Source organism: Manis pentadactyla, chromosome 16, assembly GCF_030020395.1.
Source record: "Manis pentadactyla isolate mManPen7 chromosome 16, mManPen7.hap1, whole genome shotgun sequence".
Taxonomy (NCBI): Eukaryota; Metazoa; Chordata; class Mammalia; order Pholidota; family Manidae; genus Manis; species Manis pentadactyla.
This window is the reverse complement of record NC_080034.1, coordinates 10483514-10511107: the sequence shown is the minus strand read 5'-3', so window position 1 is coordinate 10511107 and position 27594 is coordinate 10483514. Positions and strand designations below refer to the sequence as shown.

At 36.9% G+C, this 27594-nt stretch overlaps 1 protein-coding gene across 3 annotated transcripts in view; it reads left to right on the top strand.

The window, feature by feature from the left end:
• Nucleotides 1-27594, top strand: part of ADGRB3 (adhesion G protein-coupled receptor B3) — a 669309-nt gene that overhangs the window by 343094 nt on the left and 298621 nt on the right. For all 3 annotated transcript variants that reach the window (XM_036916256.2, XM_036916253.2, XM_036916255.2), the window contains 2 exons: nucleotides 23089-23238; nucleotides 24071-24146. In XM_036916256.2, coding sequence (XP_036772151.2) covers nucleotides 23089-23238; nucleotides 24071-24146 — 226 coding nt within the window. The remainder of the gene's footprint in view (nucleotides 1-23088; nucleotides 23239-24070; nucleotides 24147-27594) is intronic.

The window sequence follows — 27594 nt, the reverse complement described above, 5'->3', positions numbered from 1 at the left end:
CATGCATGTTTAGAAATTAAATAAAATTGGAGAGGTATGCTGAAACATGGTTTAAGGTGGTTCTCAATTCCAAAGACAATAGGGAGCTACTGAAGCTTGATCTGACGAGAGTTGTGCTTGGTAAGGTACCTGTTACAGCAGAAATAGTTTGTTGAGGCACTTAAGAAAAACATTAAGCATGGAGACCAGAAGGCTTTTTACAATAATCCATGCAGTAGATAATGAAGACTTGAATTAGTGGTAGTAAGAATAGAAACCAAAACATGGTTATGAGTTTGAGACTCAGAGGGTAGAAATGATAGCATTCCGTAACTGAATGAGGTGTCTGTTTGGTCCACAAGCTAGGAGCTTCCCAGGTGTAATCTGAAACTCCCATGTGGCCCCCATACACAAAGGGTGAGAAGAGAATGAAAAAAGAGACAGGCTACTCCAGGGTGGTAGGTGGCAGGTATAATAAGCAAGGGAACGCACATACCAGGCTTGTCTTGGGTGACCCCAAGATAAGAGATCCCTCACCCACGTGCCATAATATTAAAATTTTTGTGGAAGCCTTACCTGATCTCAGGCATATATACTGTCCAGATGATTTCAACACCACATCATTATCTCCGTGGGGTCTGGGAGCAGGAAGGCAGGCAGAGCCAGTATTCCAAGCACAGGGGAGGGGGGAGGAGCCTCGGATTGCTGGGTCTAGCTCATGATCAGGTGGTGGTCATTTCCTCTTGAGGACATTCCCTAACAGTGCCAGACAGAAGGGAGAAATTGAGATTATATTTCTTCTATAAACTATTGAGAGTGCCTTTCACTTATTGATGTTTAAATGCAAGTATAACCCTCAAATGAAGAAATGAAATGTGATCTTGGGGTTTAGTAGAGAAGTCAAATTTATGATAGGCATTTGGCAATTAACTGTGTAAAAGTGATGGTTAAAGGTATAAAAGGTTTTTCAACTATCAGGACAGTAATAAGAGAAAAGATGTAAGGTGATACCTACATTAAAAACAAAAATTTATAACTAGGTGTGGTGATGGGTATTCACTGATCTTATGGTGGTAATTATTTTACAATATACACAAATATCAAATCACTATGAAACTACTCTACCTGAATACACCTGAAACTAATTGTTATATGTCAATTATATCTCAATAAAAAATATATCTGTATATAACCATGGGGAGATCTCTAGGATATATTGTTACCTTAAAACACATATATTAATAAGCTAGATTAAGAAATACATTTTGTATTCAAATAAAATGTAGATATTTTACTAGAAGGAAGTTATGTAAGTCATAGAATAAGTCAGTTTTGAAAGAAAATGATAGCAAAGACCCGTAAGAGGTGTCAGACTAAGAACAGTCAGAGGCAGTAGATATAAAGAGTTCCAGAACAGGGCAGCATAAAATCAATGTCATGTGATTAACAGGACAGAGAGAACGTTTCAAACTGCACACTCTAATTAATATCAATTGCTAATAATATTCAGAGTATTAGAGTTAAGAAAAATCTTATGTGATTGCTGGTGGTGTAACATAAAAGTTCTCCAGGGAAAATGTAGACACAATGAGCAGGATCTAAATTTCTGATCTTTTTAGGTGATTTCAGTGGATTTCAACCTTAACATTTGATAGTTATGCCCAAGGGTTTCCTTTGCACTGGCGAATGCTGCCATGGCCACTTACTGCTATCTCCCACTGTTCCTTAGGAACTATTCGAAGTTAACAATATTAGATAAAAAGAGACCACTTTTATGCTAATAATATCTCAAAATACAGAGTATAATTATTAGCGGGAAGGAATTTCAGTAGTCATCTCTATTAGAAGCCCTAGGAGATAAAGATTCCGGGAAGTGCAGTTCTGGGTTTTTCTGTAGTAAGTCAGTCAGGCCAGTGCCTGGAGAGCATTAAAGTTAACACATTTTTTTCTTTGCTGAGCTAAAAATTACTGACTGTTCTTTATTTAGAAATAGGAAATATTGGGCTTTTCAGAATGAGCATTCATACTAGATATTTTCTGAAATTGAATTCAAATTCAATCTGAAGGATATGGCATAAATACAATTTTGACATCTTTCTCTCCACAATGCCGTATCATCATCATCAAATCTATGTTACTGCTTACACTCACTGGTAAATTTAATCATTCCTTTGGTAGAATATCATGTTCTCCAATTGAGAAGCCAGCGTGCAATCTGATGATGTAATTATAAAGTGGCTTCCTTTCTAGGCTTATTTTCCTTTCTGTCACTGCTTAGTTTTGTGGCTCATACATCTCCATCCCTTGTTTAACTTCCTCTCTTTTAAAATAAGAGCTTGCAGTCAGTTGACACCACGCCTGAAAAATACACAATGTAACATCTTTTTTTGTTTATCTGTAGCCCCAGATGCTGGTGCAGTCAGCTAGACTTGAGGCTGAGGGTGTCAGATTCTATCTCCACCCTCTGGCTTCCTACTTTTTCTTGCTAGACACGTGAAGCAACTGGTATGTTTTTCTGTAGATCAGAAACAAGAAACTAAAATAGCCTTTTTTTTTTTGGTCCTAGCATATTGCTTCCCTTGAAAAAATAAATAGTTCAAACATAGTTTTAAACTATGACTTGGAATGAAATGCAGCAGCATGAGTTCTTTGGTTATTTCTAATTTAATAGAAATCATCCCATTGTATTTTCTCTCATCCACTTATTCCAAATGGCTGTGGTGGAAACGCTGAGGTGGCTGTTGTGAAAGGCCACTTTTAGGGGCACACAAGACATTCTGCTCAAGGGATTTCATGGGCTCTGTTCCATCTAGCCGAGAACCTCCTTGTGAGACGCTCCCTAGTGTCAGTATAGTAGACTGGTAATGATTTGTGGATTTAATTAATTCGCTTTTACATGTATTAGACATTCATTCCACAAATGGGTGCCAGGTTGTGTCCTAGGTTTTGAGGATTTCTCAGTGAACAAATCAAGGCTCCTGTTCTCATGGAGCGTGTGTTTTTTAGCAGAGACAGATGTCAGACAAGTGCCATCTAACATTCCCAGTAGTTATAAGTAAAATGAAGAGAAACTGTAGAAGCAATCCGTCAGGGCCAGAGGGTAGAGACTAAAGAGAGGAGAGTCATTTTAGGTTGGATGGTCAGGGAAGGCCTCTGGTCAGAGAAGCAGACTTTGAATGCTGACCTGAATCCCAGGGATCATGAGACGCAGTGATATGTGGGGACAGAACACGTCTAGCAGAAGGAGCAGTAAGTACAAAGGTCATGACTCATGCATGTGCTTGATACATGAGAGGCCATGTGGTGTTAGAGTGGCTGAGGACCAAGTGGGGAAGAGATGAAGTCAGAAGGGCCGTGGGGAGCCAGCCTGTGGAAGGCCCTTGACTGTAGGTCCGAAAGAGGTGTGATGCCACTGAGAGATTTGAGCAGGAAATTGATCTGATCTTATATCTGAATTATATCCTAAGAGGACCATTCTGACTACAGAGTAGAAGCTAATGCACAGGGTATGACTGGCTAGAGGGAGACTGGTAGGGTATTTACAGTAATAGGCCGGATGAGAGAGCTCAGCGGCCTAGACCAGATGCCAGTGGACAGAGTGAGAAGAGATCAGGTACTGGAGCATGTTAACGGTCTGTCCTACAGTTTACTGATGTTCAGAGGTACGGTGTGAAAGAGGAAGGGTTCACGGAGGTGCGGCCACTGCCTCTCCTCTCCAAGAACCTGACGACAGTATTAAGGCAGATTTATTTCCCAATCTGTATACTCTAAACACATATCAAAAATCTACTTTGGCAACCATTTGAATGTCTCCAAAGTTTAGGATCCAGAGCAAGCTTGATTGGGTTAATTTTTTTCTTTTTCCTTTAAAAACTTATATTGAGATATAACGTTGTATTAGTTTTAGATGTACAACATAATGATCTAATGTATGTATATACAGTGAAATGATTCACACAATTTAGTTAACATTAGTCATCACACATAATGACAATTTTTGTGTGTGTGATGAGAACTTTTAAGGCATACTCCTTTAACAGCTTTCAAATACACAAGAAAGTATTGCTAACTATAGTCACCATGCTGTTTATTTTTTATGTATTCTTGTTCCTGGGTTGAACACAGAAATCCTTGCTCTTGAAGTTTTAAGCAGTTTTATCCTTTGAAGCCATCAGCATTCTGTCCTCATTCCACCATCTGAATCCCCAGACAAAAGCTAAAATGAAATTGTCCATTAAAATGACTTCTTTAAAGCTGTGACTCATATTGAGCTGCCAGTTAACAAACAAAATAAGTCCTACCTTCCCTCCCATTTCTGTGTTTCTCCTACTTATAAAGTCACGAACCCCAAGAATGGGAGAACCCTTCATGGCCAAGGACAGCCATACACTGGTCTGCTCCCTTCTACTTAAACTATTTTGTTTTTTATTTTTAATAAAACAGTTTAGAAAATAAATACATAACCCTTATTATCCAAGTTGTAAAGATCTTTGCAAAGCACCTTTATCTCTTCATCTTAAAAACATACAATTTGTCAACCAGCTGCTATCATAGCTTGCTGGACCTTAACTTAGAAAACACTCTTGTTACAGTGTTTCAAACTATCAGTAGGCCTGTGCTCTTTTAGAAGTTAACTGAGGTGAAAATCGTTACATAATATTTCCAGGTTTCTCTAATCTGTTTCAAATAGCCACACTGAAGGACACAATTATTCATGGAGTCATTAAACAGGGCTTCTTGTCCCTGAAAAAGTCCAACTAGAAAGCAGTGTTAATAGCAGTTCTGTTTCATTTCAAGTAGCACGGATGTCCCGACCTTTCCCCCGTTATCCCCGTATCAGACCAATTCCTAGCTCTCGACTAACTCTGCTCCGCTGTGAATCCCCACATAGTCTCCAGATCTTTAACAGCTTTTGCTTCATTATCCTGGTTGAATTTACCATGAAGAAAGAACAGAGCCTGTATGTTACTACTTTGGAATGCCTGTTTTTGTATAGTACCTTATGTACATATTTGAGTATACAGTAAAATGAAAATTCCCTAATGTCAGCAGTTACTATTCTTTTCAGAAGTGCCATTTGAGTACAATGTATAGGCAATTGTATTTTTTTTTTCCTCCTTTTGTATCATGCTTTCCAAGAAAAGGTTTGGTAAAGCATCCCTTATGTTATATAGCATTTCCCAGATGAACACCTTCACCAACATTCACAGTACTATTTACTCGGAACAGCCTCGCTGCCAGAGTGTCAAGGGCGCCCACACAATTTGTCCTATGTCGGTGCTTCCCATTCAGAGTGGATGCATTTTTATCCCCCTGAATCTTAGTAGTTGAAAGTTAAAGATTTGTTTCATTATCTTTCTCAGCCAACCACACTCTAACCTACTTCTGTTATATAAAGAACTTCATGGTAATTTTGATATGGCTCTAGGAAAGTCTTACTCATATATTCTGTATTTCTACATCAATGTAAAATGACTCCTGACCTTTATTTTCTTTTGTAGTAATATTTTTCATATTTATTGGAAAATTTAAAATTGTTTTTCTAGCTAACTACACATTTTAAAATGTGTTATGTGCTTGTGTTATATATTTAATGACTCTTTTATAACATATCTTAACCAGTGAAAATTCTGTTTACATATTTATTACTCAGTCAGTCTCCATCCCTTCCTTTACTGTCCAGTGGAGAGTGCTTTGATAAAGACATATCTTTGGCTCTAAGGTCTGTCCTTTGTTTTAAATTTTGTATTTACTGGGAGAATGTTCATGATCTGAAACCTAATGAAGTCACACAAAACCCCGTGGTAAATGTATAATATATAGAATGCACAGTAATGAACAGAAAGAATTGAAAGCCTAAAGAGCAAGCTATGTGTAACAGAGAGGGTGAAGCTACGGGTCCTCGTGGCACAGCTTGGTGTGTTGGGCATGGGTTCATGGGTTATGAGGGCTGTGCTGAAATTGGAAACAACAATTTCAAACATTAATATTTCTGCTGAGAACACAGACTGAGAATTCTTGGGTTTCTCACATGTGGACACATAAACCTAAGCGCAAACATTTTGGGTTTGAGCTTTCTTCTGTTACTCTCTATAAAAGACATGAAGTGAAGAGGAGCTTTGCAAACAGGGATCGATGCTTTGCCTCAGTTCAAGAGATCTGGAAGAGGACACCGACTAGGGGAAGGCTCTCCGGGATGGGATTAGCCCAAGGGCCATGCGGGGAACGACAGAGCTTCCTGCTTCCCTGGACACATAGTATCTAAAATATGTTGTAATAATAGGTCTCAGTGTGGCTTCCTTCTACAAAATTTGAAAGTTGTACAGAAACACCTCTGATCTCCATTGGTTTATGAAATAAGGGTTTAAATTGCTAAAACTGGCATGCAGCATGCATTCTTTCTGATTTTGCTGTTCAACTGAATTAGAAGGATGTTGCCACAAGTTTGCATGAATATGAAAAACAGTTGCATTTAAACTGTCTCTATGGCGATAATTGCTTAGCCCACCGCAGTATTGGTCTGCGCCTATAACAGTAACCAGTGAAGAGAAAAGAGACATTGATCCCCTTTAACATTTTTTTCATTTTTCTGTTTTTATGGTTTTGCCTTTTCAAAATCTTCCTTTATTTGGTTATTCCAGGAGTTCTGTGCTAAATTAGCCATCTGTTCCATTGTTTCCTTCACCGAATCCAGTAGGTTCTCATCTGAATCAGATTAAAGACTGTCACGCTATATGTCAGTGCAAACAGGAATGCCATTTTGTATCCAAGAAAACTGGTTTTGGAGCCAAGTTTGACTGCAAACGTTGGCTACACCACAACTGACTGACCTCCAAGTTGTTTCATCTCTAAATCCCTCAGTTTGTTCCTTTCTAAAGTAGAAATAATAATATATCTCCCCTGAAGAGTTATTGTGAAGGTGAAAGATAATATATAGTTAGCATCTGCTGTATAATAGGCCCTATAATTGGTAGTGGACAAATATAGAGCCAAATAAGGGTCCTACTCCTGATTCAGTGACTTTGGTCAGGCCATCCAGGGCCCCGTAAACACAGCCTGCTCCTTCTGAAGTGCCTATCTAAATTTAATACCCTAAGTTTTAGTTTAGTTTAGTTTTTTTAAAAATCTCAATGGTACATTTACTGTTATTTCACAAGGAAAACCAGGAACCCAGACTCCTAGGCAAATAATACAACTAAATCTAGAAACGATTTGCACTGTGTCCACCTTAAAATGAGTTTGTTACACAATTGTCTTCTGTGGTGTAATGAACACTAAAGGCTCACAAGCATTTCAGTGGTATTTGCATTTTGCTGTCTTAAGAAAGTACTCCTCTCTTCCATGTATTTATTAGCAGATCCTGGCTCCCTTGAGTGATTCACACAGAGTAATCCCTTCTGCTTCACCTTTGTGATTTCTGTTCCTTAACATGTAATCTGTGGTCTGCAAAACTGAATCAATTATCTCTACAGATGCAACAAAAGATTCTCTAGCATCACTGTATCCTCCTGAATCCATGAATGAATGAGTTCTCTTTTGTTCTTAAATAATGTCTTTGAACAGTCAAAAATGTTTTTCTGCCCACTTACATTTTTCATATGAAGAGTTTTAACTTTAGAAATATAAATAATTACTTATGTGACTGGTTGGATGTATTTTCTTTCATTGAACCTTCTGTTTTGGTCTGTGTCATATGAATTGGAGTGAGCAAGTGTGAGTGATGACTGTGTGTGTGTGCGCATGTTGTAAAATATCTGTGATTTGAACCTGAAGTGCAGTTGTTTTAAATGCCACTAACACTAATGATATTTTAAAAATTACATCAAAGAATGAAGACACTTTTTAATGAAAGTTAAAATGAATAGAAAGTCCAGGAATAACAAGCATTAAAGGACATATGACTCTATATATAGGCTGGACAGTATTTTATGCCAGGGCTAGCTGATAACTACAAAAGAGAATGTTGTAGCTGTAGGGACTGGACAGTTCATCAGGGAATGACTTATGTTCAGTAATAGGTTATATGGCTATATATATATTCTGAAGTCAAATAAAGCTTGATGCAATATTGAAATTATTAAAGGTTCTAAAATTCAGTAGGAATACAGAGGGATATAATGAGACTAAGATACTGAAACATTTTCTTTGCTGCTACAAGATGTTTTAATTATAAACTTCAGTATCCATTTGGACTACTTTATTACCTTTTGAAATAGGAATCTTTCTGCTTTTGAAAGAAAGCTCTGTCTTCTTTATTTGAGAGCATTACCCACCCTCCTCCTTCTCTCTAGGACTCTCCTGTTGTTTTCCCCAAACTCATAGCCTGGTAAATTCTCTTTTAACTTTCCCCAACTCCTTCAATTTTTCTTTCATTTTCCCTAAAATGTCATAATATTCTTCCTGAAGAAAATAACTTCTGTCATCTTTAAAGTTTATTCTAAAACTCCATATTTTAAAATGTCATAGCATATTAGAAATATGGAATATTTACTTTTTAAAGATCAGTTTCTTGGGAGAAAAATTAATATATTATTGTTAGCATAATTAAGACTACATAGGTAAAGCAAAAGTATAATTGATTGGTATGCCCCTAACTACATATAAATTATTGTAATGAAATAGAGCACTCAGTTTATTCTTAGGAAGTGTGTTTTCATGTATTTGTGCATGCATGCATATAGGGAGGAAGAGTAAATTATTATTTGTTTGGATTTTTTGTTGTTGTTTCTTTGTTTTTGGTTGGATGACCTAAAGACCAAAACTATTTTCTGAATTTGATGGGAAAGAAATGATGCTCACAAATACAGAGCTCATGTATTTTGTTTTCACCAATCATTGCTTAGTGTGTTTATATCCCAACTGTAATCTCCTGACTCTTTATTATAATGCCATGAGAATGTAAAGACTGTTTTTGTACCATAATGATCCAAAACCAGTCTATGAAGTGGGATTCATTGTACTTGGTTGAGAGTGTGCTGTGGGGTCAGGAGGTACCGGGGCTGGCACTCAGGTGCTCAGCAATTGTCCTCTTCTGTTACTGCCACGTGTCCCTCTCTTCAAAAAATTGCATTTGGGCAGGCACATGTGTCTAACCTCAGTTCTCCCTACTTTGAAAAAAGCATAGTATCCATGGTTTCTTTGAGTAAGATGAAGTGGTCAACATTCTATGGGCAACTGAAAATCACCTCCTTGTTCTTATTTACATTTTCTTGTCATATATTGACCCTCCTCGGTTATACTTAGTCTCTTGCTCTTCATTTCTCACTTCATTCATTATATTAAGTGAATATTTATGAAGGACCTGCCGGGCACAAAAAAGATGAGCCAAACATGCCTATTCCATGCCTTATGGAGGTTACCGTCTGGTAGAGAAGAGAGTAAGTTTTTAAATACAAGACTTCTGTAGATGAATGAATATATAATTTGTATTATTAGAAGTAATATAAGGAAAAAGAACTGTTAAAACCAAAACACATACAAATAGGTAAACAGATACATAATTGTAATTGAAATTGTAATAAATGATGAGAGGTTAACCAGGACCCCCACCTTAAGTACGGGCAGCGGTTACTCAGTGCTAGAAAGGTCCCCTTGGCATTAGGCTAAGACCTGATGGTAGAATGAGAGTTAATCAAGGAAGTACTGACATGAAGTGAAAGAATTTCAGTGTCACTTGAAAGTACGTTTTTTTTTTAGTTGAAGTATAGTTAACATACAATATTATATTAGTTTTAGATGTACAATGCAGTTATTTGACATTTATAAACATCATGAACTGCTCACCACAGTAAGTGTAGTTACCATCTGTCACCATACAAAGTTATTACAATATTATTGACTATATTCCCTATGCTATACTTTTCATTACTGTGACTTTTATTTTATAATCAGAAGTTCGTACCTCTTAATCCCTTTCCCCTATTTCATCTACTCCCCCACCTCTGGCAACCACCAGTTTCTTCCCTGTATTTATGAGTCTGATTTTGTTTTGTTATATTTGTTTGTTTGTTAGATTCTACATATACGTGATATCTTGTGGTATTTGTCTGACTTATTTCATCTAACACAACATACCCTCTGTGGCCATCCAAGTTGTTACAAATAAGATTTCATTCTTATTTATGGCTGAGTAATATTCCATTGTATATATACACCTTTAGCCATTCATTTGCCAATGGACACTAAGGTTGCTTCCATATCTTGGTAATTATAAATAATGCTGCAATGACTATAGTGGTGCATCTACCTTTTCAAATTAGTGTTTTCATTTTCTTCAGACAAATATCCAGATGTGAAATTTTCTGGATCATATGATAATTCTATTGTTAAAATTTTGAGGCCCCTTCATACTCTTTTCCTTAGTGGCTGCACCAATTTACATTCCCACCAACAGTGCCCTAGGGTCTCGTTTCTCCACACCCTCACCAGCACTTGTTATCTTCTGTCTTTTTGATATTAGCTCTTCTGACTGGTGTGAGGTGATATCTCATTGTGGTTTCAATTTGCATTTCCCTGATAATTAGTGATGTTAAACATCTTTTCTGTGTCTGTTGGCCATCTGTATGTCTTTTTTTGGAAAAATGTCTGTTCAGGTCCTCTGCCCATTTTTTAATGGGATTGTTTGTTTATGGCGATGAGTTGTAGAAGCTCTTTATATATTTTGACTACTAACCCCTTACTGGATGTATCATTTGCAAATACCTTCCCCCATTTAGTAGGTTGCCTTTTCATTTTGTTGATGATTCCTTTCACTGTGAACAAGATATTTATTTTGATTTAATCCCACTGGTTTATTTTTGCTTTTCTTGCCCTTACCTGAGGAGACAGATCTAAATATACATATATATATTGCTAAGACTGATGTCCAGGTGCTTACTGCTAATGTTTTCTCTCAGGAATTATATGGTCAGGTTTTACATTTAAATGGTTAGGTCTCACATTTGTGTTTTATCTGAGTTTATTTTTGTATATGGTATAATTATTTTTCATATAGCTACCCACTTTCCCAACACTATTGGAGAGACTGTCTCTTCCTCATTGTATATTCTTGCCACCTCTGTCATAGATTAATTGGTTATACAATTGTGGGGTTTATTTCATGACCTTCTATGCTGTTCCATTGTTCAAGTGTATGTTTTTGTGCCAGCCCCATATGTTTGGATCATAAACTGTGACTTCATAGTATAGTTTGAAATCTGGAAGAGCAGGTGTTAATGGGAAAGTTGTAAGGTGACATTAAAGAGGAAGTCAAGGACCACGTCATGGAGACCCTGGACATGCTTTTGTATTTTACTCAATTATATCATGAATTCATTAGAGAGTGACATGATTCAACTCCACTGTACACATATTCTCACTGTAGTAGATAGTAAGGACACAAGAGGGAAGCAGTGAATGTAGTGTGTTGCTCAGATTTAGGAAAGATCTAATGGACTATTGTGTGATAATCAAGGCAGAGAAAAAGAAACAAGTCTAAGATGTGTTTTGGAAGAGAAATAGCAAGCACAATAATGAACTGGATTCTGGGGATGAGGATAAGGACATGTCGAGGATACCTTACTGTTCTCTGTCTTGGGGAAAGGGTGGATGGAGTTACGTCTATGGAGGTGGGGAAGACTGCATAGGGCAAACATATTTTGATGAAGGTTAGGTGGAAACCAAGAGTTAAGCTTTGTGGGTGCTTCATTTGAGATTCTTGAAGACACTCAATTCACCAGTTCATATATAAACCTTGCAGTTCAGAATATTTGCATACCTATTCTTCCATACTTAATGATATTTGTGTGAAGCAGACATCTTGCTAGATTGTAATCTCTTTCTATATAAGGAATGCTTCCTTTTTAATTTGGGATCTTCTATAATATTTTATGAGAAGAGACTCATTTAGGTGAAAGGTAAAAGTGAATTGGCATATACTGTGTCTTACTATGTATAGGGAATGAATTAACTGCCTTCAGCTTAATCCTCATGAAAGGCTACTGACTTTTACAGATGGTCAGACTGAAGAGCAATTAGATAACTTGCCAAAGATCTAAAGTTTTGGAAAACTAGGTCTGTTTATTTCCAGGGCCCAAAGTTACCACATTAAACCCCAATGCCTCCTACTGAGTCTTTGGTAGACTTCGTTCATTAAAAAAAAATATATGTAGAGAGAGAGAGACAGAGAGACAGAGAGACAGAGAATTATATCAAATATACTGTGTGTTAGGATCCTATCATACAACAGTAAATTGGAAAAATTCCTTTCCTTTAGGAGCTTATAGTCTACTGTGGGAGGCAGATAATAAATCTCCATAAACTAAATATTTAACTGTGAAAGGGGCCATAAAAAAATAAACAGGATGATGTAATAGGGAGGAATGAGTTTCTGTAGGTGGAGCAGTACAGACAGACCAAGGTAAAGAAAAAACAATTTAGCAGAGATTCAAGGATAAGAATAGAAAAGAATGTTCTAGTTATAGAGGAAAGAACTGTGGTAGAAAAGAAAGATCTGTGCAGCTTAATAGGATTCAGCAAACAAGACAGCTGTGCATAATATAACTGCAGAGACAGATGGGAGCCAGGCCATGCAGAGCTGGGCAGGCCGCGGTGTAAGATTTGGATGTTTTTCGAAGACCACTAACAAGCCATTGAATTACTTCGAGTAAGGGAACAACATGATCTGATTTATATTTTTGAAAGATAACTGGTTTCTGAGAAGAAGGAATTCAAGGACAAGAGTAGAATTAAGAAGGATAGTCAGGCCCTTTTGAGTTAGTTCAGGTTAGAGTTTCTGGGGGCTTCTAGATGGTTACAGAATGGACAGAGAGTCCATTCTCTGCATTAAATCCATTAAGTGAAACTTAAGACATGTTCTGGAAGTAATACTTAGAGGCTGTATGTATATGAGAGTCATAGGAGGCAAAGGAAAACCAGAAGTGAAGAATGACCGTTCAGGTTTTGATTTGAACATTTGAGTAGATGGCGGCACCTTCTATCAAGAAGGGGAGAAGTGCTTTGGTAGGAAACCAAGAGTTCTGCCCAGTACACATTTGCTGAGTCAAAGAACCACAGCCTTGGTCACATAAGACAATTTTTCTTAAGTGATTAAATGCCACATTTCCTCGCATGACCACTCAGGAGTTCTCTGTGGCTGCTTTGACATCATACTTGCAGAGTTGGGTGATTTCAACAGAGTTTGATGGCCCACAGAACTGAAAATATGTACTTTGGAGCCCTTTATAGAAAAAGCTTGCTGACCTCTGCCATACAGCATGGCCTGAACCTAATTTTAGAATATGGTTTATATTTTTTAAACCGGTGATCTCCATAATCTTTAGAAAGCTTTTGAGTCCTTATAAAGCCACTCTTTCATTATTATAATACATCTCTCCATCCTGCGTTACCTTGCTGTAGTGTTTTTCTCCTCTTTTTCTCTCACCATTTATTTTGGGGGGTCTTTCTGTTTATTTCTCTTTGCCTTCTAAAAGTGAGCCCTCCATAAACCACATTTCTTAGCATCTTTCTGTCATCCCCTCGACATCTGCCTAACTCAGCATTGCCCTTCCTCCAGGTATGGCGCAGACACCAGCTTGCCAAGAGGCTCCCTCTCTCGACCAACCTTCTCAACACCCCTCATTCTCTAGCATGTCCTTCATTATCACTGACTTTCTATCTGGTTGGATTTGTTCTTTCTCCATCTTTCCCCAGATACCATGCAAGTCCCAGGAGGGCAGGGACTTTAGCTATTTTGGTGCATTTCCAGTGCCCAGTACTATGCCTAGCATATAATAGATGCTCATTTAATATTTGCTGAATGAATCAGTCTGCCATGGTGTCTTCTCATTAGGAGAACTTATCTGTGTCCACATTGTCAACCATTACTTCTATTTTGAAGGCATCCAGTTTACATTTTGAAGTTCCAAACTTGCTCATGCTGCAGACCTCAAGGTCTCTTAGCCAGTAATATCATTTTTCAGCCTTTTCTCCTATTGCTTCTCTAAACTTTTCTTTCCTATTAGAAATGTTAGTATTTCTGTAGGACATATCAAGTTTCCTCATCTCATGCCTTTAAGGGCTCATGCCATTACTCCTATCTAAATACTATTATTCTGAATTTTTTGGAACTACAGGCCTTTTCTGGATGTAGGTCTGCACAGGCAGTTTCCTCTTCCACAGCCTAGATAGTCCTTCTTCAAAGAGGCCTTCCTTGGTCAACCAACCACGCATTTCACCCATTACGTCTGTCCCGCCACCTATCACAACTGAGGATCGTTGAATCATATGTTCGCTTTCTAGTTGTGTGCATTGCCCACTAGACTGTGTTTCTCGCTCACTTACCGAATCTTCAGTGGTAGGACAGTCCTCACAGGCCTCAGTCGAGGTTTATTGGATAATGAATTTCCAGAATAAACTCTCCAGTCTACAGCGATCTCTTTTCCCTTGTCAAGCCACAGCACTCCCCCCTGCCGTTACTCTCCTGGGAGTGGGTGATTCACTCTCTCAGGAAGCCCTTGAATTGTTGCCTTCCATGGGTGCTTCCTGCCTGCATTTGGTCCCTAACTCTTAAAAGGTCCTTGACTTATTTCTGTAGTAAGGTTAAAATACCCTTAAATATAAAAAGGCAATATATCTTGCACACACATACATATACATCTATGTCTGTATGTGTGGAAAGAGAGCAGAGTCAGTAATGCTGCATGTATAAAGCTTCTCGTTTTTCTCTGCTTGGCTGATTGTCACAGGGTGTTCTTTCCTCTTGGAATTTTGTTTTAATTTCACTGGTTGGGGAAAGAGGGAGAACTTATTTCCTAAGGCATTTTCTACATTGAATTGTTTTTACTACTCAGGCACCAGGCAAAAACGACTTCCTATATCACATTTTAGTTCGTATCGTGTTAGGAATAAAATCAGGAATTACCTACGTAAAATGAGATGAACATTTATAAAAAGTGTTTCTAAAAAACCACAAAGTACCCTTTTTGAAAACTGAAAAAAAAGAAAAAAGGTACAGTCATCTTAAATTTCCCCACTCTATTCAGTATAGCATAGAAACAAAAAGGTAGAAAGCACATGAAGTGCATAAAAGGACAAGCACAGAAACGAATACACTTTTAGAGTATGCTTCCCTTTAAAGAAAGATTATAATGTTCAAAAATAGCTTCTTTAATGTATGTCTGGAACAGGGGTGGACATTTTTCCTAAAGAGGACCAGATAGTGAATATTCCAGGATTTGTGGACTTGGAGCTCCCAATCCACCTGCTCGCTCCTGCCATCACTGCATCAAAGCAGCCCTAGACTGAGCATAAATCAGTGAGTGTTCCTGTCGCCCAGTGAAACCTTTTTTGTGGACACAGAGATTTATTTGAGTTTCATATGATTTTGATTTCATGCCAAGGAATAGTATTCTTCTTTTGATTTTTTTTCAACCACCTAAAAGTGCGAAAAACATTAATAAAACCACTGGCCTGTAGACGGTAGTTGCCACCCCGGTTGAGACAGTTCAGCTTGAACATGAGTCTCACGTGTGGCTGTGGAAGTACCACGTGCACTGGCCCAATTCCGTGGCGGGGAAGTGGGAGTGACCAGAGGCGAAGCTGAGGGAGTCGGCCACGGAGGGCGCTAAAATCAGGCAGAAAGACCCAGAGCAGCGATCAGAAGCAAGCCTGTGCCACCCAGAGGCCCCCAGGCGTTGAAGTGGCTAATGAATAAAAAACAGAACGTGAAGCTATGATTCACAGATAATTTATGAAATTTTTCAATTTTGATGCTGGAAAGGAATATGCAAAATGGTTAATTATTAAACATTTCAGTATGTATTATATGTCATTAAAAACTAACAAGTTGAAAGAAGGGTCCTGACAAGGCCTCATGGTTCCTTTCTTGACTACGTATCTAGTTTGTCTATTTTAAAAATCAGAAGATCCTGAGTTTTCCCCAATAAAAAAATCGGGAAGCTCCTAATAAGAAAACTATTTCTCACGTAAATTTCTGTGCTGCTCCTGATATTTGGAGATCTTGTCCTGAGTAGCAGTGACATGGAGAGGGGGCAGACGGAGTCCTCTCAGTGCACCATGGGCCTTATGGACGTGCCACCCAGAGGGACCGTCCTGGCAAGCGGTGGCCACAGGCCACGCTTCAGCCTGCCCTTTCTCTGTGGCCCCCAGCCTTCTGGGGAAGGAGGCACAGTAAACATGGAAGCAGGACAAAGAGGAGGCCAGCTAACAATGTCTGTTTGAAGGTCTGAGTGTGTCTGTCACTGTTGCAGAATCCTAAAGTGTGATTTTTCATAGAGTTAGAACATAAAGGTCATGATGGACAAATTAAAGTACAACCACCCTTTGATAGCACCATTCTTCAGCGATGGTTTTTATGTCCTTTTGGGCAAGTAAGATAAAGAAAACAAGTTTATTTCCTTTAACTGAATCACTATGTCTGTCTCTTATAGTGAGAAATATTACAATAAGGCAAAGTAAATGTGCTATTAACAAACTGCACCATGCAGTGTGAAATCATACACTTCTGGGCAGGTGAAACTTGAATCTCAAGTTACCACCCGAGAGAGTCCACTTCACTTTTAAAATGAAGATACAGATAATAACAAGGATACTGATAATAACGATACTTCCAAGGGTTGTTTTAAATATTAAATAAGATATCATGTGCAAAACACCTGGCCGACTGCTGTGCTAGGAACAGTGCCTAGCACAGAAGAGGCATTCAACAAGTATCTTTTGAGTGAGTTAATGAATGGGTGATGAATGCCACCTTATGGCAAATGTTCAATAAATGTCAGCTGTCCTTTTCTTTCCTCCCAAAAACCCTCAGTATTTTACAAGGCATTGGGCATTGCTATATAAATATAAAAAGCATAGATTTCTAAGCTGCTGTATGCCAAGGGATCACACTACACTAGGCTCTGCTCCGCCCCTCATGCTTCCTGTGGGTACATGAACAAACTAACAGTTGCTTTCTAACACAACAATACAGTGTATCACGCCCTCCATCCCATATTTTTCTTACAGGATTTCAAAACTGGGGGCGTGTCTATCTAGTAATACTGAACAATGGTTTCTATAAACAATTCCATTTTGACAACTGGCCAATTTTTTAATATTGATGAGTCAAGGCCCAGTTTGTAAGTTGTTCCCTCTGAATCAACATGAAAAAATGATGCAAACTTTAAATATATGGGAAACATCAATGTAAGGAAACAAGGAAAAAGACGGTTTTTAAGGCATCCCTTAATCAACTTCCTCTGGATGCCTACATGATGTTTACGATCAAGAGGTGCCTTGCTTGGGAGTTCCCTCTTCTCATTTACAGAATGTGAGTCATTGCATTAAGCACTTACGCACTGTTCAAATAGTGCTTCTGAAGTTTCCTTTGCAACCAGTGGCCTTGGCTGCACTGGAAACACTGAATTTGTCATTTGTCATGTGGTCATTTCCTCTTTTAATTGAGGTGACATATTTTTAACCTGGCTGACCTTGTGTAATAAATAACCAGAGAAGGAAGCCTCTTCTGTCTGGAAGATTCTATCAGAGGAGAGAAAGAGAGAGAGGGGGAAGGAATGAGGGGTGGAAAGACAGAAAGAACAAAAGAAAGAGAATGAGTAAAAAGGAGCCCTTTTCAACACCCTAGGTGCTACATTTCAGTACTAGAGGATGAGCTCTATTTATGTTAAATGCAATTCCTGCCTTTCAGTTGTCTGAATATATTCAACTTAAGGTTTTCAATACACAATCTCATGCCTAGGGTCACTGAAGGACAGCCAAAAAAGAATGTCCGATGCAAAAGTCAAATATTTATCATCATCGTCAACATAATATGGAACCCACAGTAAGGTAGTTCTCTTGGACATGATTATGAGAAAACCTATTGTAACAGTAACAACCAGTACTTGCCTAGGGCCATCCATGCACTGGACTCTCAGCTCTTGACAGACAGTAACTCCACCTCCAACATCCCAGCCAGGTAGATAATATTATTATTCCCATGTTATATAGAAGAGGAAACTGAGGCATTGAGAGGTTAGGCAATCTGCCCAGTATCACACAACTGGTAAAATGATGGAATTATCTTTTGCAATGAGACTTTCGATAGTGATAGGGAATGCTATTCATAATTATACAAAACAGCAGAGGTAAACTGGGACTGACCTGAAAAAAGTAGGACATTGTAGTTAGCCTAAAATGTCAGGAATTTGAATCCAGGGCCCAGATCCAGAGGGCACACATAAGCCACTCTAGAAAGCAGCCATTTTCCCTCTATAGGCCCCCGTTTGCCATTTTGCTCCTTCCCACTGTATTCACCTGTACTTCTGCTCTCTGATTCCATCCCTGTCCATGATGCAAACTGATGTACCAAATTGGCTGACTATAGCTTGTCCATGGACCATTCACATTACTTGAATGACTAAGAAAGATTCCTGCAGGAACTCAATAAGGGCAGAGGGCTAAAACCTCATGATTTTCCTCAGGAACAAGGTTGAAGCATCACCCTGCTTTGATGAATCAAAGGAGGGCTCAGAGGTTACAAAATAAAACAGCAAAGCAAAACAAAACAAATGACTCATGTGCTTTAAGGCCTGTCTGCAAAAATTCCCATATGCTTTCTGATGAGCCAAAATCTATACTGAACCTGAATCCTTTGAGAGCTTGGCCAACAACAGACATGATGCTCTCAAAGGGATCTCAAGCTGCACATCCAGATTCAAAATGAAAGTACAGTTGGTTTGGCCTCGGGGTTTATCAGTGATGAGTCACCTATTTTTATTGCATAGGAAATCAAATCTAGTGTTGTAATGAAAACATGATACAGTAAAATTAGGGCAATTCTTGGAGCATTCAAAATGTGCCTATTTGTTCAGCGACACTGTGTCCTTTGAGGTTTCTTCTAAGTACTTTAATCTTCTGTAAGAAAGGCATTTTCTCAGTTTTTGAGGAAAGATGCTATTACCTAACCATCCACAGTGACTGGTGTTAACGCAGCAATTAGTGCAGAAGCAAAGTGTGTAGATTATGCACTTAATCTTTGCATCTGAGTTCCTTTGTCAGCACTGGACACATACTTATTCTTGAAATAATTTAAGGCATCCTCTTATTTATTTATTTTATTAAAATATAGTTGTATGCAATATTATATTGGTGTCAAGTATACTGCATAGTGATGCAGTAGTTTTCTACATTATTAAATCTTCATCCCAACTAGTGCAGTTACTATCTGAGTCAGGGTGACTGAGTGGTCTAAGGCATTCACTTTGAATCTTACCTCTTTGGTATTCATCTAACACATGAGCTTCCCAGGTCCCTAAAGACTGCACTTGCATCTAAATTTTACCTAAGGGTTTAGACAGTTAAACATGGAGAAGAAGGGAAGAAATTGAGAACTAATCCAGTCCAAGGGTCTAGTATAGGGACTGAAGGAGGAAATCAAAGTAATCTTTAAATTATTTTTTAATATGGAAATAGCTTTCATATATAAAACCTATTACACACACACATACTATATATATATATATTTTTTTTTAATGTATCTATTCCTATATATATAGAAATAGGTTTTCTTCTTAATCACTGCAGGGACATGAAGAACCACAGTGTTATCCTAGGCATTTTCCTAGGTAGGTTTAAGGTAAAGATGTACAACTTTAAATATTTCATATTTTAAAGTACATGCATATTAATCATTTGAAGACTAGCATTTGAATCTCATTAGTCCATGAATTTATATTCTTTTTTATAATGTATTTGTTGAAAATATCATCTTTCATTAATGTAGATTCCTACTAAAATTAATGAAAAGTGTTTGTTTTTATTCATTCCTATTGATCAGGACTATGCATTTTAAAAGTCTTCTTGCACAAATTAAATGGTGATGCTAATTGATTTTGTGTTCCTTTAATGTAGACTATGTTCAAAAATACAATCTAATACATAAAGTCATAATTGAATAGCCAATAAACCTCTAATTAAAGAATGAATGCATTTATTTCATAAGGTCAGATACAATGCATGTATAATGATATCATTTTTGTATATTTAAGAACATGGTATTAGACCAGCATTTAGTCAGGATTAAGTGATATATAGTTGGTACAGCATATACTTCTTCTATCTGTTACTTCTTCTTCTTTTTGTTTATTTGTTTTTTGTTTTCTATCCAATATATATATAAACAGAAGAATTATTAGACTTCAGGGTCCAACAATTTATCTCTTGTTTTCCTTTATAATGGAAACAAATTATATAACAGTCAAGAAGACCTGCATTTCTTTTCATCAGTGTTTAGAGCAGAGGTGAAATAAATATCCTTTAAATACCAAGAAAACCAAAGTTAGAGTCAAGGAACTTGGAAGTAGGTAACTTAGTTTTGCATATTGAATAAAGCTGATAGGACCCATAAGAAAGAGTGTGCTGCCAGTGTGCTGACCTGTCCACGTACAGTTGACTTTTGAGCAACACAGAATTTAGGGGCACTGACCCCTCATAGAGTCAAAAATCCACCTATAACTTTTTAAAAAAATTTTTATTAAGGTATGATTGATATACACTCTTATGAAGGTGTCACATGAAAAAACAATGTGGTTACTACATTCACCCATATTATCAAGTCCCCACCCATACCCCAATGCAGTCACTGTCCATCAGTGCAGGAAGTTGCCAGAGATCCACTATGTCCCTTCTCTGTGATCCCCGTAGGGAACACTGTTCTCCCCGTAACCCCCCACACCATGTGTACTAAACCTAATACCCCTCAATCCCCTTCTCCCTCCCTCCCCACCCACCCTCCCACACCCATCCCCTTTGGTAACCACTACTTCCTTCTTGGAGTCTCTGAATCTGCTGCCATTTTATTCCTTCAGTTTTGCTTCATTGTTATACTCCACAAATGAGGGAAATCATTTGGCATTTATCTTTCTCTGCCTGGCTTATTTCACTGAGCATCATGTCCTCCCGCTCCATCCATGTTGTTGCAAATGGTAGGATTTGTTTCTTTCTTATGGCTGAATAGTATTCCATTGTGTATATGTACCAAATCTTCTTTATCCATTCATCTACTGATGGACACTTAGGTTGCTTTCATATCTTGGCTACTGTGAAATGTGCTGCAATAAACATAGGGGTGCAGATGTCTTTTTGAATCTAACAAGTTGTATTCTTTGGGTATATTCCAAGGAGTGGGATTCCAGGTCAAATGGTATTTCTATTTTTAGTTTTTTGAGGAACCTCCATATTGCTTTCCACAATGGTTGAACTACCTTACATTCCCACCAGCAGTGTAAGAGGGTTCCCCTTTCTCCTTACCAGCATTTGTTGTTCTTAGTCTTTTCCATGCTGGCCATTCTTACTGGTGTGAGGTGATATCTCATTGTGGTTTTAATTTGCATTTCCCTGGTGATTAGTGATGTGGAGCATCTTCTCATATGTCTGTTGGCCATCTGAATTTCTACTTTTCCACCTATAACTTTTGACTCCCCAAAAACATAACTACTAACAACCTGCTATTGACTGGAAGTCTTACCAATAGCATATACACTCGATTAACACATATTTTGTATTTTATGTGTATTATATACAGTATTCTTAGAGTAAAATAAGCTAAGGCAAAGAAAATATTTGTTTCTCAAATTGTCACAAACTTCCAAAAAATTTTCCAGTGTATTTGTTGAAGAAAATCCACATATAAGTGGACCCACATGATTCAAACCTATGTTGTTCAAGGATCAGCTGAACAAGCAGAGGAGGTTTTGGACCCTTAAGGACACATGAACCGGATTATTTATGAATAACAAAGACTATATTGTTTGAAAAATAAAAGAAACTAAAATAATTAGAGCTTCCACCCAAAAAGTACCATTTAACACCCATCACTAATTTATCTGTTACCCAGCACCCTCTTTCTTTTAACCTTTAGTTGCAAAATCCTTTCTTAACCTTTTTATGTCAAATTACAGGCCAAATGAAATTCTATCCTTTAATAACCCAAAAGAGCTTCAATAAAGTACAATAACACATAACAAATTCAATCTGGAACTAAGCCATTGGTGCAGTAATATATTTATACAACTAATATTGTTAAATTCTTGATTTTTATCCTCTCTTGATTTAAATTACAAGTTTCTTTAGAATAAATCCACTTATGAGGAGGCTAGAGGTTTCTTACTTTAGCTTTCCTCTTCTGATAGTTTCTATAGTTTTCCTTCTCATCTTTCTATTTAAATCCTCCTGAAACTTTAATGCAGAACAAGTATGGGCCTATGTAAAAATTATACAAATTACATTTCTTAATTGAAAGTGTATATAATCAAGTATCACATAGTTTTATTATATATAGCTTTATATGTACTTGTGTGTATATAACTCTTGCATATAATAATAGATATATTTGGGCATTACCAAGCATATCATTCATGAAGCTTATCAGTCTATATTAAAATAGTTATTGCAAGAAAAGACACAAGTTTCCATTCACACATTTACATTTATTACTTTCAACTGTGGGAGGATGTTCTAAATTTTGTATTGTTAATCTATTTGATGACTATTTCTGCATATTATATGAGCTCTTTGGTTATGGCATTATTGACCCTTCACTATTTAGTGTCTGACAGTGCTGTCTCCCAGAGCAGTATGACTGTTTTCCACATCTTCGTGGTATCCCATTTAATCCATGAAAAATTTGTTCCAATGACAACATTCAGATGTAATTGCAGAAAATTTGTTCTGAAGACACAGTTCAGATTTAAAGGCAAATTTAAATCAATGAATCAGGTGTGTTAATAAAAATATTTAACCAAAAATACAATACGGGCTTCTAACGACTGGAATGAAGGTCAACCACAAACAACCAGTATGGCAGGACCGTCAGTACTCCCAGAATACCCACCCCACCTTTGTCCATCACTGTAGCATTCCTGATGAAAACAACAAAAACCTAAACTGATAAATGACAGAATCAGCAACCTTAGTGAATACTGTCTAGTAATAAGAATAAGTCTGTTTTGTCGCTCTGATAAATATAATTTTGACTTGAAATTTGATCTTGAATATTCTGCAAGGCTTAGTTTGATCAATTTTAATTTCATGGAAAGATTTTAGCTGACATTATTCCTCCTTTTTTAATAGTGGCTAGCATTCAGAAACTTCCCGCAGCCTCCGTTCTAACAGACATCAACTTCCCAATGAAAGGACGGAAGGGGATGGTTGACTGGGCGAGAAACTCGGAAGACAGGGTCGTCATTCCAAAAAGCATTTTCACTCCTGTGTCATCAAAAGGTAAATATATGAAATAATTTGAACTTTGAACAAAACATTTCTGATAAGGTCATTTAATAAAACACTCATAAATTTACATATATGAAACAATTTACAAACAGTCTGCAATCATGATTCTAAACTAATTTGGTAACTATAAAAAAACTTATATATGGTCTTTAAATCTGAATTTCCTGGAGGAAAGGATCTATTAAAATGGGGAAAAATTATAAGCGTAAATTATAGATCTGAGCTTGACATGGTTATGTTTCAATATTGATAGTCTCATGCCACTGCAAAGCATATGGACTAATATTTTAACTTTAGGTATGAAAACATGTTGTATTTTCCATGTAGTCGTTTTTGTTTCTGCCTCCATTACTTTGGTTTGTAGATAGTATTTTAGTATAGAAAAACAAATTTGAGAAAGAAATTAAGTTTTAAGTACATCAATAGCCCCTAGAATTAATTGCTGTTTCCAAAGGTGACACTGTCATCTGAATTCTTACCTTGGATATTTTGACCTGGTAACTTAATACTACAAAAGAGAATTGGCTCTCTTTCTCTACATCATTGTAACTTAAAACTCCTTAGCTACAACTAAGCCAGCTTCTTGTCTCAAGCTGGCGAAAGAAGGTTAGTTGCTTCATGACAAAAAGCCACTGAAAACGCTCCTAGCACTACCCTGAGTGCCCAGTGCGTGGGCTCACCTGGGCCATGCATGTGAAGGAGGGATTTCTTCTGCCCAGCTTTGTATCAGCAAGCACTGGAATCCCCTTATAATGAGCAGGTGTATAGGACACAGAATTATTCTTGTTGTTTTCCTAATATTTTTTTATTTTATTCTTTTTAGAATTAGATGAATCATCGGTGTTTGTTCTTGGAGCAGTCTTGTACAAAAACTTAGATATGATTTTGCCCACTCTGAGGTAAGCTACAAAGTAATAAGCTATTGTCATCATTGTAAATTATTCTAAAAGTGTGATTATAGCTCATTCTATGAAAACAGTCCAACTAGCTTTGGTAATACAAAGCGTTTTTTTCTCAAGTGTAATAAAAAATACCAATTTAATGAACAGCTTGTTAGCATATTATGCATTTCAAAACAACTAGAAAAGACAATCTTGATCTCTGATTATCACTCTGTAATTCTTTTTGTAACTAATCATGATTTGCTTTAGACTAAGAGAGAAAAAATAAGGAAAAGAAAAACTTCAAGTCTGTAATAGAATGGGTTGTTTTAAAATTAATCTGTCTTCTCTCTTTATTTGTATTTAATGATACTGTTCATTAACTTTACATGAAATTAAAGGAGTGTCTTGATGACTGGGAATACATGGTTTTGTTCTTCATTTGCACAAGATATCAATTTACTTCTAAATAAATATTCAATTATAGCTACATTAAGAAAATATACTGTGTTCAATTAGGATACTATTTCTGGAAGAAATCCATTGATTTCTTTCCTCCCAGACACTAAAAAAAACAACTACAAATTGTAATTCTACCAACATTAGTTTATTTGCTCTACTGTCTTAGGTACTTTACCTAATCTCACAGAAAATATTCACATCTATTTGGATAGTGACATTGTCATTCACTGATGACCTGTTTCCTCCACCCCACCTCATTTTGGAGTCTGAGACAAAGTTGTATGTCAATTAAACACAAGCACATCTTCAGTGAGCTCTTACACTCTCATGAATTGAAGCTTCAAGTTTTTAGGGAGGAAAAGACTGAATAATGTGTGTAGTTTTACCAAGGACATAAATGGTCTAATAAATAAAAACAATTAGAGTTCAGTCCAGCAGACAAAGGCATCCCAAGGAAATAGCTAAGATTCCTGCAGCAGCAGTGACTAGTCACTATTCTTCGGAGAAAATCTATGAGCAGCGAATTATTAATACAGTTGGCAAGTCATTGGGAATCCGACCAGTGCAAGCCAGAATCTCCTTCATCCACACAGGCAACTATGGGAAGTTGAGTTTTCTTTAAGTCCCTTCATTAGGATTTGGGCTTTCTGACTTATGAATAATAGGTTTGTGTTTGGTTCTTTTCTAATAGCAAATTTTCAAAACTATTAAGTTTCTATTTCCCCACTGGCTTTATTAAAACACATTGGTATGTACAGTTACAGATCAAATTGAATTACAATTACACTGCCTCTATCTTTGTGAACAATGCTCATTTGAGGAGAAATGTGCTCAAGTTGAAAATACCCTGATACTCAAAGTCAGACACATTTCCACAAGGTAATAAAGCTAATCTTTCAAGAATTCTAGACTAGACACTAACACTAATCAGATGACTTGGGTTTCATTTCGATTTAACATAACAAGAAATTCATAAACTTATCCAGTCACTCAGCAATCATCTGCCTTCAGTTCAGCTTTAAAATAGAAGCCCCTTTATGCGCAATACTCGCCCTATTTGGTGCTGAGGGAAATAGTGAATGCAAATAAAATTCTCAACATAAAATGCTTTAGATTGTGAACTAATTTCCCTCCTACATATCGGACAAAGTTGCATTATGATTAATCTTGTTTTGTATAGTTACCATAGTATTCACTCACCTACACAAATTAAATCAGATTATTCCAAGTTATATAACTTTATACAGCCGAGAGAATTAGAAATGTATCTTTTAGTAAAAAAGAAATGCATTTATTTAGTGTTTCAACATTTCTTTTTTATCATGGCAGAAGCTGTGTTCACTTGCAGTTTATGGGTAGATTAATGGACACATTATGACATTAAAGGTGTTTTAATGGGTAAATCAGGGAATAGCCCAGAGCAGTGGCCCCCCTGATACCAGGTGTGACATAAACAGATTAGCCTTTGGGCAAGTTGCTTGCTTTCTTAGATGCATATTGTGGGGTTGAACTCAAATGTTCTTTCCAACTTCAGAAATTCCCTATTTTTATTGCAGTAAAATTACAGAATTATAAAGTTCTCACATATTCTTTAGCTTGAAGTCCTTAGTAACCTTTGTATAAGGATTATGAATATATAGATCCACTCATACTTTCTATGTATAATTAGGTAAATGACTATAGGAAAACAATATTCACAATTAGATTCATTAACTAGAAATAATGACAATAGAATGCTCAGGATAAAATGTTTAAGTACTCTTTGAAAGGTGAAATATTAGCATTTTCTTTTATTTCATACAGTAAAATAATGTAACTACTAGGCATTCTCAAGCTTATTTTTTTTTCATTTTCAGAAAACTATTCCAGAAAGTTTAGTGAGTAACTATGCAAATTATAGATATGCTAAATAAGAATAAGCCTTTTAAAGGACAAGGGTGATATCTTTGCTTCATAGTCACTCAACAAACATTTGCTCAGCAACAACCTGCTAACTGTACTCTTAATTTTTAAAACTTTCCTCTATTGGCAAAAGTCCCAGAATAGTGCTTAATAAATAGTAAAGGTCAAGAAGTGTTACTGGAGTAATTAATTGTCTTATCTGATAGAATATGCTATATTACCCATTTTTAAAAATACAGGATATAGAACTTTAGTGTATATCCTGTAAAATATTTTAGAACAGAAGAACAAAATACATAAATCTTGTTGCTTTACTGTATAAATTTAACTATGTGAGCTGAACTTAAGAAAGGAAATATCTTCTTATTCAACATGAAAATATGCAAATTCGCTCTATGTATTTAGTCATTATTTATCAAATTTTCATGACACTTTTTCCTCAGTGATCATTTTACTAATTATCTGTTGGAATTTTTGGAGCCAAGTTTCCCATACACAGAATAATGTTAGGCTTGCTCTTAAGTTTCCAGAAATTTTATATCTTGATGTAACCATTTTCAAAACAATACTTTGCATAATGCCCCTTGTGGGGACTAGGAAGGGGAACTTGATGCACTGTTTTGAATAGACATAATTTAGAAATTTTCCTTCATACAAAGACAGAAATAACTTTTCATGTTGATTCTTTTATTTAGATATTTCTTTTCTTCTCTTTCCCTAATATGCTTTCTACTGTTCTTCATGCTAGAGTTTTCATTTTACTGTTTGATTGTCTTCACTTTTGCAATCAAGTAGATATAAGTTGTCCCTTCAGTTGAAGGAAACGTGCTCTACGCAAGTCCAAACTCAACGTGTGCTCTTCTCAGCCTCCCACTTTTGTTCTTCAGAATAATTTCTTGTCATTAAATAGCATAGAAACAGTGCTGCAAGGCCCTTTCCCGGCTCGTGCCACCCAGAACTCCATGGGGGTGAAGCTGAGCCCTTTATTACTACAGTTCCCTCCCCAAGATTGTATGTCCAGCAGGTGGCTGAGTTCCAAAGTCAAGTCTTCAGTCCGCCAACGCTGCGACTCTGCCAGGGTCTTACTTGCTTCCTCTCTGAG